At 63.0% G+C, this 13,248-nt stretch overlaps 1 protein-coding gene across 2 annotated transcripts in view; it reads right to left on the bottom strand.

Annotated features, from left to right (window-relative positions):
* MAPRE3 (microtubule associated protein RP/EB family member 3) overlaps positions 1–13,076 on the bottom strand; it is a 20,745-nt gene extending 7,669 nt beyond the window's left edge. The window contains exons 1-2 of one of the 2 annotated variants that reach the window (XM_075063539.1): positions 12,921–13,063; positions 11,939–12,095 (exon numbers count right to left, since the gene is read on the bottom strand). In XM_075063539.1, coding sequence (XP_074919640.1) covers positions 11,939–12,095; positions 12,921–13,046 — 283 coding nt within the window. In that variant the 5' untranslated portion in view covers positions 13,047–13,063. Of the gene's footprint in view, positions 1–11,893; positions 12,096–12,920 lie in introns of both variants that reach the window. The other variant, XM_075063541.1, reaches the window with a different exon arrangement.
* Between the last annotated feature and the right edge of the window lie 172 nt (positions 13,077–13,248).

A 13,248-nucleotide genomic window follows, 5' to 3' on the forward strand; every position in this document is an offset into this window, starting at 1 on the left:
GGAAAAGCCCTTTGGCCCTGCAGGGCAGCCTGGGAGTCCTGACAAAGTCTAAAAACCAGCACGGACTCACCCCTCTCCCCTAAGGCTGCCGACTGTCTAATCACACAAACCCTGCCCCTGCCCCACCCCTTCTCCGAGGCCCCACTCCACTCATTCCATCCCCCGCCAGTCACTCGCTGTCCCCCACCCTCACTCACTTTCACCCGGCTGGGGCAGGGGCTTGGGATGCAGGCTCTGGGCTGGGGCCAAGGTGTTTGGAGAGTGGGAGAGGGGAGCTCCAGGCTGAGCCTGGGGCAGGTGGATGGGGGTGCCGGATGTGTGCTCTGGAGGGGTTGGCGCTGGAGGGGTCAGGCTGGGCGGCGCGTGCAGATGTGGGTCATATGGAGGGGTTGGCGCGCTGAGGGGGCTCAGGCTGGGAGCGGGTGCAGGATGTGGGCTCTGGGGAGTAGTTTGGCGCTGCGAGGGGAACTCAAGGCTGGGGGAGGGTGTTGGGGTGTGGGAGGGTGTAGGATGTGGGCTCGGAGGGAGCTTCAGATCTGGGATAGGGGCATGGGAGGCAGAAGGTGGTTCAGACTCTGGGCGGGCGTTTGGCACAGGAAAGGGCTCGCAGGTTGTGGCAGGGGTTGGGTACAGGAGGGGGGTGAGGGTAGCAGGCTCTGGCCAGGAGGCGCTGTACCTCTGGCGGTCTGGTTCGCTGGCACAGTGGGCTAAGGCAACTCCCTGCCCTGCCCTGGCCACGCCACCTCTAAGAGCAGCACGTCCCTGTGGCCCTGGGGCATGGGTGAGGCAGGGGATGCTCCATTGTTGCCCGCACCCACGAGCCTGATCCTGGCAATTCCTACTGGCCTGGGAATGCGGCCAAGGGGAGTGGAGCCCTGTCTTATCCTCGCTCCACTGGTGACCCGAGCTGCCGAGGTGAGCAAAGGCAGCGGGGCTCCATGCGCTGCCCTGGGAAGTGGCCGTATGTCCAGCAGCCAGGGCGGGGCTCCATTGTCTCCCCTGCCGGCATACACTCCCCCGCAGCTCCCATGGCCACAGCCTCGCCAATGGAGCTGCAAGTAGGCACTTGGGCAGCGCACAGAGCCCCCATTCCTGTCCCACAGTGCGTGATGCAGTGCGGGAGTGGCAAACGGGGCTTGGGGCCATCTGCGCATTGGATCTTAGCACCTAAAATCTCCGCTTTGGCCTCAGTAGCCACCAGGGAGGAAACCGAGTCCGGGATGATTCCGGCAAAACCCCGAAGAGTTGGCAACCCTATCCTCCCCATCCTTGGGGCTGCTCAGGGCTTCTGGGAGGAAGTCTGTCTGGCTTGACATGCTGAGATCTAGGGAACCGGCTTTCTTATGGGCTCCGTCTCATGCCTCGGCCTGGGCACTGAACTTGCTTACCCTGCACGATGGCCCACAGGGCGAGAAATGGCCTAAGCCAATGCTTTCGTCAGTACCTTTCCTGCATCGCACCAAAAACCCGCCCTTTCTCCTAGCCAGGAGGGGCCTGCCCCCTCCTTTGAAGCAGTCAGGCAGCAAATGCCCATTTCATATCCCCCATCCTCGGACCAGGCATGGGGACAAGCCCTGGTTGGTCTGGAGCCCTGCTCTGGCTCTCGCTAGATCGCCTCTTCACTGCGCACTGACACTGGCCGGGAAGACGGTCTGCTCTTCGTGGAAGGCTCCCAGATGCCATGGTGATGGGCACCCTTGAAGCCTCATCAAATTCTGGGGTGTTACCACGTGCCGTGCCCCTGGCCTGTACATGCAGCGCACCGTCGCCTTGGGGCTGAACTCTCTCCCTCTGCGGGGGCCAGCTCCACCCCTCTCCCAGCCCGGGTCTTGTGCTGCAGGATTTCCCTGCCATGGCTAGCTGAGGCCCGACAACGGGGCCTTGCACCACTCGTTGGGTTTGTTAAGTAGGGGACTGTCTGATGTGGGGATGGGAGAGCAGGGAGGACTTTAGTGAGTACAGACAAGGCCTGTAACCTGAGCCAGGATGGGGGGAGGGGTCAGCACCTTTTGCCGGGAAGCTGGACAAAGGAAGGGGCCTGCATGGAGGGAGTTAGTTTTAGTTGCGGCTGTCGTGGGCGGGAATTCAGTTCCTAGCTGGGATCCAAGAACACTCGAACCCCCAGAAGGACTCGATTGAGGGGTCCTGGACTGTCCTCCAAGCTCTGCTGTAACCTGCATCCTGTTGTCCACTAACTTCTGTTTTACTGCTGGCTGGAGAGTCACTGAGAGTCCAGGGAAGAGGGGTGCAGGGCGCGTGACTCCCCCCACTCCATGACAGTTCTCTATGGCTGTGGTCTGTGACCATGGAACAAGCTGGGCACGGAGGGATTAGTTGTTTGTCAGACTGTCAAGTGGGTGGTTTAAGCTGGTGCTGCTGGACTGGTGAAAGCTGTGGGGACTTGCAGGTGTCCCCCGGGGCTGGGGGTGGACTGAGAGAGGAGCCGTTCAGCGTGGTGTGATGGCTCAAGACTCAGTGCGCTGCCTTTATGCTTAGCTGCCTGGTACCATGCCCTGTGCAGGCACCTAGGGGCTGCCTGGCCATGGGAGAGCCCAGCACAGAGGGGTCTGGGCAGAAGGGTTGTTGCCCTCACCACAGGGAAGGGAGTGATACAGGCAATGGTAACCCTGACTGCTTCAGCCGTGGCGTTGAAGGGTTTCAGGAATGTGAGGCCCTTGTGACAAGCCTAGGGGTGACAAACATAGCGGGAGATAGTCCCTCTCCCCTGGCCTGTCTCTGCCTACCAGCAGCCCAAGAGCCAGGCTCAGAAACCCAGGCACCTGGGCGGCTTTCACTGAAGGTCCAGCAGCATGACAGGCGCGTGACTCAGCAGTGAACCGCGGCAAGAGACTTTACCCAATGAACTAGAGCTAGCCTGCCCCTCCCCACCAGTTTTCAAGGGTCCTGCTGCAGTATAACCTGGGGGCAGAATTTGCTCCCCTTCCACTTGGAGCTTAACCCAGGGGAAGGAGACAGCATAGCCTTAGGCCAGCCCCTCCCAGCGAGCAGCTCAAATGGAACCTGTTGACCCCCAAGAGCACCCCACAGCCAAAGCAAGGGGCTCCTCAGCGTCTAGCAGTGTAGCCTCAGCTGGCCCGACCTCTCAAGTGCACTCAATGCACTCTGGCATCGGGTATCTAAAAGGCGTTGTGAACGTCACATACACATTAACCATCATATGTGTTTGGCGTTGATGTAGGTGACGGTGCTGGCTGGCAGCAGTGTTACGGTGGGCTAGTAGGTACGGTGCTGCTGGTCAGGAGATTACCGTGGGTGTAGGTAACGGGGGACGCTGTCAGTAGGTACATTTTACCGCTGGCTACCTGGGCTGTAGGTAGGGTGGCTGGCCAGGAAGAAAGTTTAGCGTGGGCTGAGGTACGGGTGCTGCTGGTCGCGAGTAGTGTTACCGTGGCCGTGTAGGAGGCGGTGACGCTGTTCAGTAGTGTTACTGGGCTTAGGTAGGGTTGAGGCTGGCCAGGAGAGTTTATTGTGTGGGCCTGTAGGTACGGGTGATGCTGGTCAGTATGTTACCGGTGGGCTGTAGGCTACGGCTGCTGCTGGTCAGTAGGTACCGTGGGGCTGTGTAGTAGGTACGCTGGTCATAGGAGAGTTAGCTGGGCTGGTAGGTACGGGTGATGCATGGGTCGCAGTAGTGGTTACCCAGTGGGCTGTAGTAGGGGTGCACGCTGGTCAGGAGATTAGCGTGGGCTGTAGGTACGGGTGATGCTGGTTCAGTAGGGTTACCGTTGGGCTGTCAGGGAGGGTTTGACGCTTGGTCAGGGAGAGTTAGCGGGTGCTGTAGGTATGGTAACGCTGGTCAGTAGGGTTACCGTGGGCTGTAGGTAGGGGGTGACGTAGGCCAGGAGAGTTGGTGTTAGCGTAGGGTGGCCTGGTCATAGGTTACTGCGTGAGGGGTGACGCTGGTCAGTAGGGTTACCGTGGGCTGTAGGTAGGGGTGACGCTGGTCAGGAGAGTTACCGTGGGCTGTAGGTACGGGTGACGCTGGTCAGTAGTGTTACCGTAGGCTGTAGGTAGGGGTGACGCTGGTCAGGAGAGTTAGCGTGGGCTGTAGGTATGGGTGCTGCTGGTCAGTAGTGTTACCGTGGGCTGTAGGTAGGGGTGACGCTGGCCAGGAGAGTTAGCGTGGGCTGTAGGTACAGGATCGAAGCAGAGTGATAAAACCATATTGGCTGGTGTCCCCTGAAGAGCTAGAGAAAGCCAGCTCCTCGCTGTGCCCAGGCCAGCAACGCTGCGAGAAAACTGGGGTGAGCAAACTACTTTGAAGCAACGCTTCTCATCTGTAAATTCGGTTCAAGCCTCACAGCATATTTGTACCTGTTTGTTTGTAACCAGGGGCAGGAAAACCCCTTTGCTTTGGGAGCCCTGACCAATCTGCTTGCTGTTTTATTACCCAGCCAGCCTTTAGCGGAGCAGCCATGTCAGGAGGCTTTGACGGGAGAGGGGCTGTGTACGGCAGAGGAAATGCTTTCCTGTGTGGAAGCCAAGGTGACGCCCTGCGGCCAGGCTGAGGCTGGCCAGGAGCAGGGCAGGCCAGGGACAGCTGTGCTCTGTTGCCAACCCCCAAGGTTAAAAAAAAAGAATAAATGTAAAACTCTCTGACTTTTAAACCAATCACAATTGGGCTTGTCAGTTGATTTCCTGCTGGTCCTTTTCCAGCTGTTCCCTGCAGCCAGATGGGCTAGAAATGCGCTTTTCCTTTGACTGCCAGCAGCGAGTCTGCTAATCCTGGGACTCCAGGAGCTGGGGCTGTCAGAGAAACCCGAAGAGCCAGCATCACTGAACGGGAGCTAGGGGGCATCCTGGCCATGCAGGTTAGTAAGGCGCTAACACAGCCCCATTGCAAACAGACTCACGGCCCCTGCTGGGGCACTGGTGCCAGCAGGACAAGAAGTGCAGGGCCCCAGCCAGTCTGTTACTCCTCTGCCAGCAGCGACCGGAGGGCCGTGGATGCCAAGGCAGCAGGCACTGCCACATGGCACCCTGGCACCACGCTAGGAGAATGCAAAAGGAAACTGGCTCAGTAACAGGAGCGATTCACTGGCGCAGCCACACATGAGCACTTACCTCTGCTGACGATGCCATCCGCTAGTTTGGCTGCTGCCCGTAGGCAAGGCTGACACTGTGCAGCCGGGTACAGGAGCCCACCCAGGGGAAGGGAGTCGGGTGTTGCGTAGGCAGTGACACCCCTAAGGACAGTCAAAGCGACGAACACACTGCGTAGACAGGCTGGCAAGACAGAGTGAGGGGAGACCAAGGTTTGCGACCCAGGGACCACTTGATGCCAACTGGCCATAAGGGTGACCGGGATCCCCGGGGCTGGGATTTACATTTGAACTCACTGCAGTGTGGCATGGGAGGTCTCTGCTGAAAGCCAGGGTCCTGCCGAGCTCAGGCGTGGCACAGGGCGGTGTGGGGGACAGGAGCAGTACAACAGCTTTTGCATGGTGCCCCCAGCCAGACGGGGAGCCCCGTTTCGTGCTCGATGTGTACGGTAGGAGTCGGGAGCTTGGCAATGGAGGCCCATTTAATAGAGTGAAATGGTGGCAAGAGCTGGCGGAGGCCTCAGGAGGAAGCTAACAGGAACAGGAATGGGGGGGCCTAGCTTGAGGTGAACAGCAAAAGTGTGTTGTTCTGGTATATTTGGGGTGCAGGAGGAACGCAGGCACCCTTCAGTCCATAAGCACAAGCTGCCAGCGGGCTCTCTCCTGTGATAGGGAACCTCACCCAAAGTGGTTGCAATTAGAGGGACAGCCTGTGGGGTACACACTGGCCTCTAGGGTATGCCAGCCCAGGGGGTACTCCGGCCTGTGGGGTACACCAGCCTGCAGGAGAGCGGGGATGTCCGGCCTGTTGGGTATCGTAGCCCGTGGGGGACGCCAGCCTGCAGGAGAGCGGGGATGTCCGGCCTGTGGGGTACGATAGCCCGTGGGGTACACCGGCCCGTGGGGGACGCCGGCCTGCAGGAGAGTGGGGATGTCCGGCCCGTGGGGTATGGTAGCCAGTGGGGTACACAGGCCCGTGGGGGACGCCGGTCCGTGGGGTACACCAGCCTGCAGGAGAGCGGGGATGTCCGGCCTGTGGGGTATGCCGGTCTGTGGGGTACGGTAGCTCGTGGGGTATGCTGGTCCATGGGGTACACCAGCCTGCAGGAGAGCGGGGATGTCCACCCCGTGGGGACTCCGGCCTGCAGGAGAGCGGGGATGTCCGGCCCGTGGGGGACGTCGGTGGGTGGGGTACACCAGCCTGCAGGAGAGCGGGGATGTCCGGCCCGTGGGGTATGCCGGTCCGTGGGGTACGCCGGTCCACGTCGGGTACACCCGCCTCAAAGGATGAGCGGGGAGTTCCGGGATATCCCACGGGGGGGAGTGTGTGACGCCCGGCCGCGCAGGGAGCGGGATTCCGGGCCGGACCATGCCCCCCGTGGGGATCCCGTCGCACTTGGGAGTATCCGGTACTGCCAGGCGTCCGGGATACCCGACCCGGTTCCAGGGGGGTAGAGCAAGCTACCGACATACACCAACGCCCTGCAGGAGAGCCGGCGAGTCGTCACAGCCGTGCAAGGCGGTGTACCGCCACTAGGGAGCGGAACTGTCACCGGCCCTCCAGCGGAGGTGAACGCGTACCCGGCCCACGGAAATGCCCGGAGCGCAACCCGTGGGGATGCCCCGCCCTTCCAGAGCGTGGCGAAATACTAGGGCAGTCCCTGACGGGCCGACGACACGTCGGGCCAGCCTCCGTGCAGCGCTGTCTAATGGGCAGGTAAGTGACACCCGGTCACACACGTGGAGACGCCCTGGTCTTGGTACTGGTACCCGTGGTTACGTCGCCATGGGTACACGCCTGCACGGAAGAAGCGGGAGCTCCAGCCCGTGGACGCTGTTATCGTTTATTGCCTAGGACCCTCTTGGCCCCATCTCACTCCATAGTTGTTTACTGGCCTCGGTGTTCTTGCGGCTCTAAGGAATGTGGGCTGTGTGGCCCCGGGCATGGTGCTGAGGTAAAACTGGCAAACATGGCTGCCCCTTCCGGGGCCCACGGGGCGGGTTCTGGTGGGCACCAGGGCTGACTGATCCAGTGAACCTAGGGGGCCATGAGGCTGGCATAAGGCAGAGGGCAGTGCCTGGAGGGCCAACCAGGCTGCAGGCAGATAAAGGGGGCACTCGGGATTCTCCTCTCGCCGAGGGTTGCGCTAGCCCGCGGTGGGGTGGAAGCGCGCCAGGTAAGAGGGCAAGGGGGAATTACTGCACTGGGCTGGAGTTACGTGTTTAGCACCGTCTCTCAGGCACGTGGTGCCAGAGGAGACCGTAGCACAGGGCCGCCTGCACCAACGTCAGGGGGTCCGGTGCGGAGCAACGGCAGAACACGTCTGCTGAGGGAGCTGTATCCACACCAGGGGTCTGGGCGGGTTAGCTCAGGGGATTCTCAAACTGTGGCTGGAGTCTGACCAGGCCCGCAGTCAGTTCTCTGGACTGAGCGGCGATGTTGTAGGGGGAGCTCCTGGGGAAGCTGAGCGATGGGGAGTGCAGCGTGGGTCTCTGGGGCTTTCCTTTAGGGGCCCGCAGGGCTGGCCTCTGGCCTGAGCCAGGTTGCTGAGGAGGTGCGCCATGGAACCACGTGCTTCGCCCTGGAATCCTGGGTTTTGCCATGATGCCATGGTTGTGCAGTGACGGCGGGGCTATGCCCCCACCTCAGGGCATAGGTGCCCACGACGCTCAGCGCTCAAAGGACCCAGCCTCCTGAGATGCCCACCTGCTTTGGGAGCTGGCCTGGCCCCGGCTTGCTGCTTCCCAGAAGGAAGCTCCGTGCTCCATTGCCCCGCCCTGGGGGAGCCCCAGGCAGCCGACCAGAGACCCCCGGAACGCGTTTAACACACCACAGTTGATGTAAATCCAACGTAACACAGATGCAGATGCACAGCAGGCGACCTGTGCAGACAGGCAATACGAACAGGAAGCGAGCAAGGGCAGCGCGGCTGTTGGCATTCGTCATAGAAACGGCGCGGTGCTGGAACCCACGGGGCGGGCACTGAGCCTCCGGGCAGGCCAGGGCCCGCCCCCCAGCACGCGGGCCAAGTGCCCCTGCGCGCAGCACAGGGAAGGGGCTCTTGTGGGGGACCAGCAGCTCAGAAGTGGGAGCTGGGGCTCCGCTCGCCACCAGCGCAGTCAGTGTGGGTTCCCCTTCTCTGGATCCTGCCAGCCCAGCAAGCGCGGTGACACCACCCGGCCCCGGGCATGGCGGGGGGGCGGGCGCTGGGAAAGCCACCTTTGTCGGCTTTGACAATTGTGAACTGAGCCAATAAATAAACGTGGCCGTCCTCGCGCCTGCCAGGGCCAAGCCTCATGCGGGCGGGGCGCGCCGGACCTCACCTGTCCCCAAGGCCACAACAACTGGGCGCCGCCGTGACCACAACAGGCAAAAGTGCAAGTCAGCTCCCTCGGGGCAATATACTAAAGGGATCGGGCTGGGCCAGGCGGGGGCGGGAGAGCCCCCTGGGAAGGCGCAGCGGTCACACCAAAACGGACAACTGAAATAATAAGGGTGAGGTGGTGAGGGCAGCCCCCCGCGCCCCGGCAGCCCATGCGTATTTTACAATTCGGTTCTCCTCTGCTAGGCCTTGGGCGGAGTCCGTGGGGTCCCAGGATCTGGCTGGACAGAAAGCAACCGGGTGGTGGCTGGTTGGTTTGAAACGTTATAGATGTGTGATAGAGCAGGCCGCAGCGCCGCACGCAAAACCCTCCAGTGTCTATGGCAGTGCCGGGCATCGGCGGCGCGCACGCAAGGAGGAGGGGCTCGGAGCTAAAGTTTAAATTCGTCCCCTGGTCTTCGCGGCTGCTGTCTCCATTCCTCGTCATCCTCCGGCGGCGCAAAGCTTCCCTGTGGGGGGCACAGAGACGGGTGAGCCCCCCTGGCCTGGGCGAAGGAACCCCCCATGAAGAGGACTCCCACAGGAGGGAACTCAGCCCCAGCCCGCTCCCAGCGCCAGGTGCACGGCTCGACCGGGCCTGCCTGGAGCCACCCACGCTCAGTGCCCGGCGGGCAGGGCAGAACGAGATGGAGCCAGGCACAAAGATCTGCCTGGCGCCAGCTGAAAGTGAGCCCAACCGGGCAGGGCGGAGAGCTGACAGGCTCCCCAGACGCTCAGCAGGCGTGCTGCTGCACGGCACTAGCCTCAGTGGCATAGCAGGATGCCGATGAGCCGGGATGACGGGGCTGTTCTCGCTCTCGTGCTCCTGGCAGATCAGCTCATGTCCCGCAAGTTTGCTGAAAGTAGAAATCGCGCTCCTTCTCCAGCCCCAGTCCACTGTCAGCTTCAGGTCCATGAGCTGCGAGGGCCAGGGAGAGGGGCTGTTACAGCGCCCACGGACCCCAGCGTCTGCGCACCATGCCCACAAACCTGACCTTGCCCCCAGTGCCCTGCAGGAACCAGCATCTGCACTCCTCCAGCGCCCGTGAACCCATGCGTCGTGTGATCCCCAGCGCACCAAGGACCCAGCATCTGTCGCCCCCTTCCCTTGTGGACCTATGCCTGCACCTCCAGTGCCGCTGCAGACCTGGCCGTCTGCGCCCCCCACGCCCTCCAGACCCGGCCTGTGTCCCCAGTGCCCATGCAAGAACCAGCGGTCTAGTCCCTCAGAGCCGCATGGACCCGCACCTGTTGCACCCCAGTATCAACTATGGGCTTGGTGTCTGCCCCAGCGCCCACAGGACCCGCATCTATGTCCCAGCGCCCCATGGGTCCAGCAGTCTGTGCCCCCCAGCGCCCCTTGTGGGACCCGGCTCTGTGCCCTCTCTGGACCCTCACAGCAGAACCAAGGCCTGTTGCCCCCCATGTGCCCACGGGTCCGATGTCCTGTGCCCACCCAGAGCCCCGTGGGACCTGGCACCTGGGCCGCCCAGTATTCTTGGGGCTTTGGTGTCTGTGCCCGCTTGGGACCTGGCACCTGGCCCCAGCATCCTCTGTGGGACTGGAAATCTGTGCCCTGGAAGCAGCCCTTACCTCCCCGCCCCTGCCCAGCCTGCGCTGGTGAGGCTCCAGGATCTGGGTGTCGGCCTCACTGCCCCCGTTGCGGTGGCAGCAGGCGGGTTTTCCGGTGATTTGCTGGGGATGACATTGGTCATCGGGTGGCACGCGCATCGTCCTCGGGTTGTGGGAGGAGTCTGGGGGGCTGGAGAGAGCCCGCCCGAGACAGCCAAAGTTACACAAGTCCTGGGACAGCCCCCCCCAGCACAGCCCCCCAACATGTGGCGCTTCTCCAGGCACAGTGCTCCGATCCCTGCCCGTCTTCTGCGGGTGTGCAGGCCATGGGCATGCGGGCGCGCAGGGGCAGCGGGTCAGACAGTCACTGGCCAGGGTCACATAGGGCGCGCTGGGCAGGGGTTGCAGACACAGACCATAGCGCAGGGTGGCGCTGCTTAAAGCAGCAGGACTCAGGATGCCTGGGTTCCACGCCTAAAGTCGCTGGTGCTTCCTGCCTCGGTTCCCCAGATGGGAGAACAAGGCCTCCCCACGGTGGGCAGGCTGTGGGGGGTCATTCATTACCAATTGTGGAGGCCACGGAAGGGCAGGGCATGAGAATGCGTGTGGGGGACCCATGGTCCTGGGCAGAAAGGTAGGATGTTGGCCCCTGGAACTGGCACTCCCCGCTGCACGAGTATGGCTGGGAGGTGCCACGTACCTGCCCCCAGCTCAGTGCCCCCCCATGGACCCCAGAGCTGGAGCAGGCTCCCCCTGCTGCGCCCTGCACCCCACCCCACCCCAAGCCAGCCCCACTCCCTGCGCTCCGGGGAACCCGCCTGCCCCCATCCCCCAGCCCATTACCCTCACCCCTCTCTCCTGCTCCCAGCCCACCCCTGCACCCCTTGCCTGCCCCTGCCCCCCAGCCCACCACCTGCACCCCCCTCAATGCTCCCCAGCCCATCGCCCTGCGCTCCCCTCGTCACCTGTGCCCTGATGGGACACGTGGCCCCAAGCAGCAGGAGGAGCTGAAAGGAGCCGCAGCTCTGTGCCCACCCAGCTGCTCCCTGCCCTGCCCTTTCAAGCTGCCCCCAGCGCTCAGCCCGCCCAGGCCAGGGCTCCCACTGCAGGGACACGATGGGCTGTGCCACTGTGGGCACCGCTGCTCCCAGCTTGGGGGCACCAAGTCCCACGGGGAGGGGGAGGGTGGGGCTGGGCAGGACTGAGATGGGGACGGGAGAAGGAAAAGAGAACACCCTCTGTGTCTGAGTGCCAGCCTGAGCCAGCCATGCCCTGCCCGTGGCCAGGCTAGCCCACAGCCGGAGGCTGGCATGGGCAGGGCAGGGTCCCCCGTCAGGGCGCGTACCACACACAGCCCTCGGAAGCAGGGAGCTGGTGGGACTCTGCATCGCGCTGGGGAGGGGCCCTGGCTGACAGCCTGCGGGAGGACGAAGAGCCTGCGCGGGCAATGGGCGCTGCCAGGGTGCACCCCAAGCCCCTGGGCCAAAGCAGCCCCCAGCGCAGAATCGCTCCGGGGCTGCCTGACAGGACCCAGGCCAGGTCTAGGGAGCAGATGGCAGATGAGACAGGGTCCCAGGGTGCTCAGCAGCCAATCCCCCCCGGGGCCGGGCACAGCTGGACTGTGTCCTAATGCCGAGGCAGCCCCAGCTCAGAACTCACCCCGCTCCCAGCCCTGCCCGTTCCCTCCACACCTACTTGGCACCGGTAGTCGGGCACTGCCAAGCCAACACAACGTACGCAGCACCACGCCACCCAGGGGCAGGGCCCGACAGGCACCAGGGGGCTGGGGCAGGCAGCCGAAGGCCATGCTAGCAAGCTGTGCGACCCAGGCGGAGTCGGGATCCTGTGGGCGCAGGGGCAGGGGTGCCAGCTGTCTCCAGGGATCGGCGACATTACCTGCAGTGCCAATGGGTTTCTTGGGTTTGTTGAAGTTCTGATCACCTGGGTTTGGAGATGGTGCCACCTCCTGCCCTTGCCGCGCCAGCAGCGGGTTGTATTCCTTCCCGTCGTAGTTGGCATCGAAGAATTTCTTAAACCACTGAATAAACTCAAAATTATCCTGGAACTTCCCTTTCACCAGTTTCTCCACTGCGATGATCTGGAACAACAGGCAGTGTGTGAGGGGCTGGCAGGCCCATGTGCCCCCACCGCGCCCGGGGGGCAGTGCCATGGCAGCTCCTGCAGCTCAGCTGGCATTTGCCCACGACCATGGTTGCTGAGACACATTGGGATAATGTCGATTCCTATTGGCTCCCTGGGCCCATCTCAGTCAGTCCAAAGCATTGGTGGAGGCGCGTAGGTGCTGGCGGTGGGTGGCTGGCAGGCCCAGGGAGGGATACTGGCAGGAATGTGGGGGCATTGGCAGGCACAGAGAAAGTGCTGGCAGGCATGGGGAATCTTGCAGGGGTGGCTGGTGGGCATTCGGCACTGGTAAGTGTGAGGGCTGCTGGCTGGCACAGAGGGAGGTTGGTGGGCACGCAGGGCTGTTGGTGGGGGGTGGCTGGCAGGCACACCCAGGGGTGCTGGTGGGCACAAGGGATGGCTGACAGGCAGGGATGCACCAGGGTTCGGGGGGGGCTGGCAGGCACACCCGGGGGTGCTGCTGGGCACACGGGGTGGCTGGCGGGCAGGCACGCACAGGAGTTCTCGCAGGGGGTGGCTGGCAGATATGGGGGGGCTGGCAGGCACACCCGAGGGTGCTGTTGGGCACAAGGGGTGGCTGGCAGATATGGAGGGGGCTGGCAGGCACACCTGGGGGTGCTGGTGGGCACAAGGGGTGGCTGGCAGGGACACCGGGGGTTCTAGTTGGGGTGAGGCTGGCAGGCATGGGGAGGCTGGCACAGGGTGGCTGGCAGGCACACCTGGGGGTGCTGGTGGGCACAAGGGGAGGCTGGCAGGGGATGGCTGGGGGGCAGGGACCCACCTTGTCCACCCCCATCTTCTTGAAGGCGGCCTGCAGCACCTTGAAGTTGTGGATGAATTCGTGCTCCAGCTTGGCCTGGAACTTCACCTTCCGCAGGTGCACGCAGCCCGGGAACAACATGTCCATGAACTGGCAGTAGGCAGCGCCTGCGGGCACAGGGCTGCCAACTTTCTAATTGCGCAACACCAAAACCCCTGCCCCGCCCCTTCTCTGTGGCCCCGCCCCTTCTCTGTGGCCCCGCCCCTTCTCTGTGGCCCCGCCCCCACTCACTCCTTCCGCCTCCCTCCATTGCTCGCTGTCCGCCACCCTCACTCACTTTCACTGGGCT

The sequence above is a fragment of the Chelonoidis abingdonii genome, chromosome 3 (assembly GCF_003597395.2).
Source record: "Chelonoidis abingdonii isolate Lonesome George chromosome 3, CheloAbing_2.0, whole genome shotgun sequence".
Classification (NCBI taxonomy): Eukaryota; Metazoa; Chordata; order Testudines; family Testudinidae; genus Chelonoidis; species Chelonoidis abingdonii.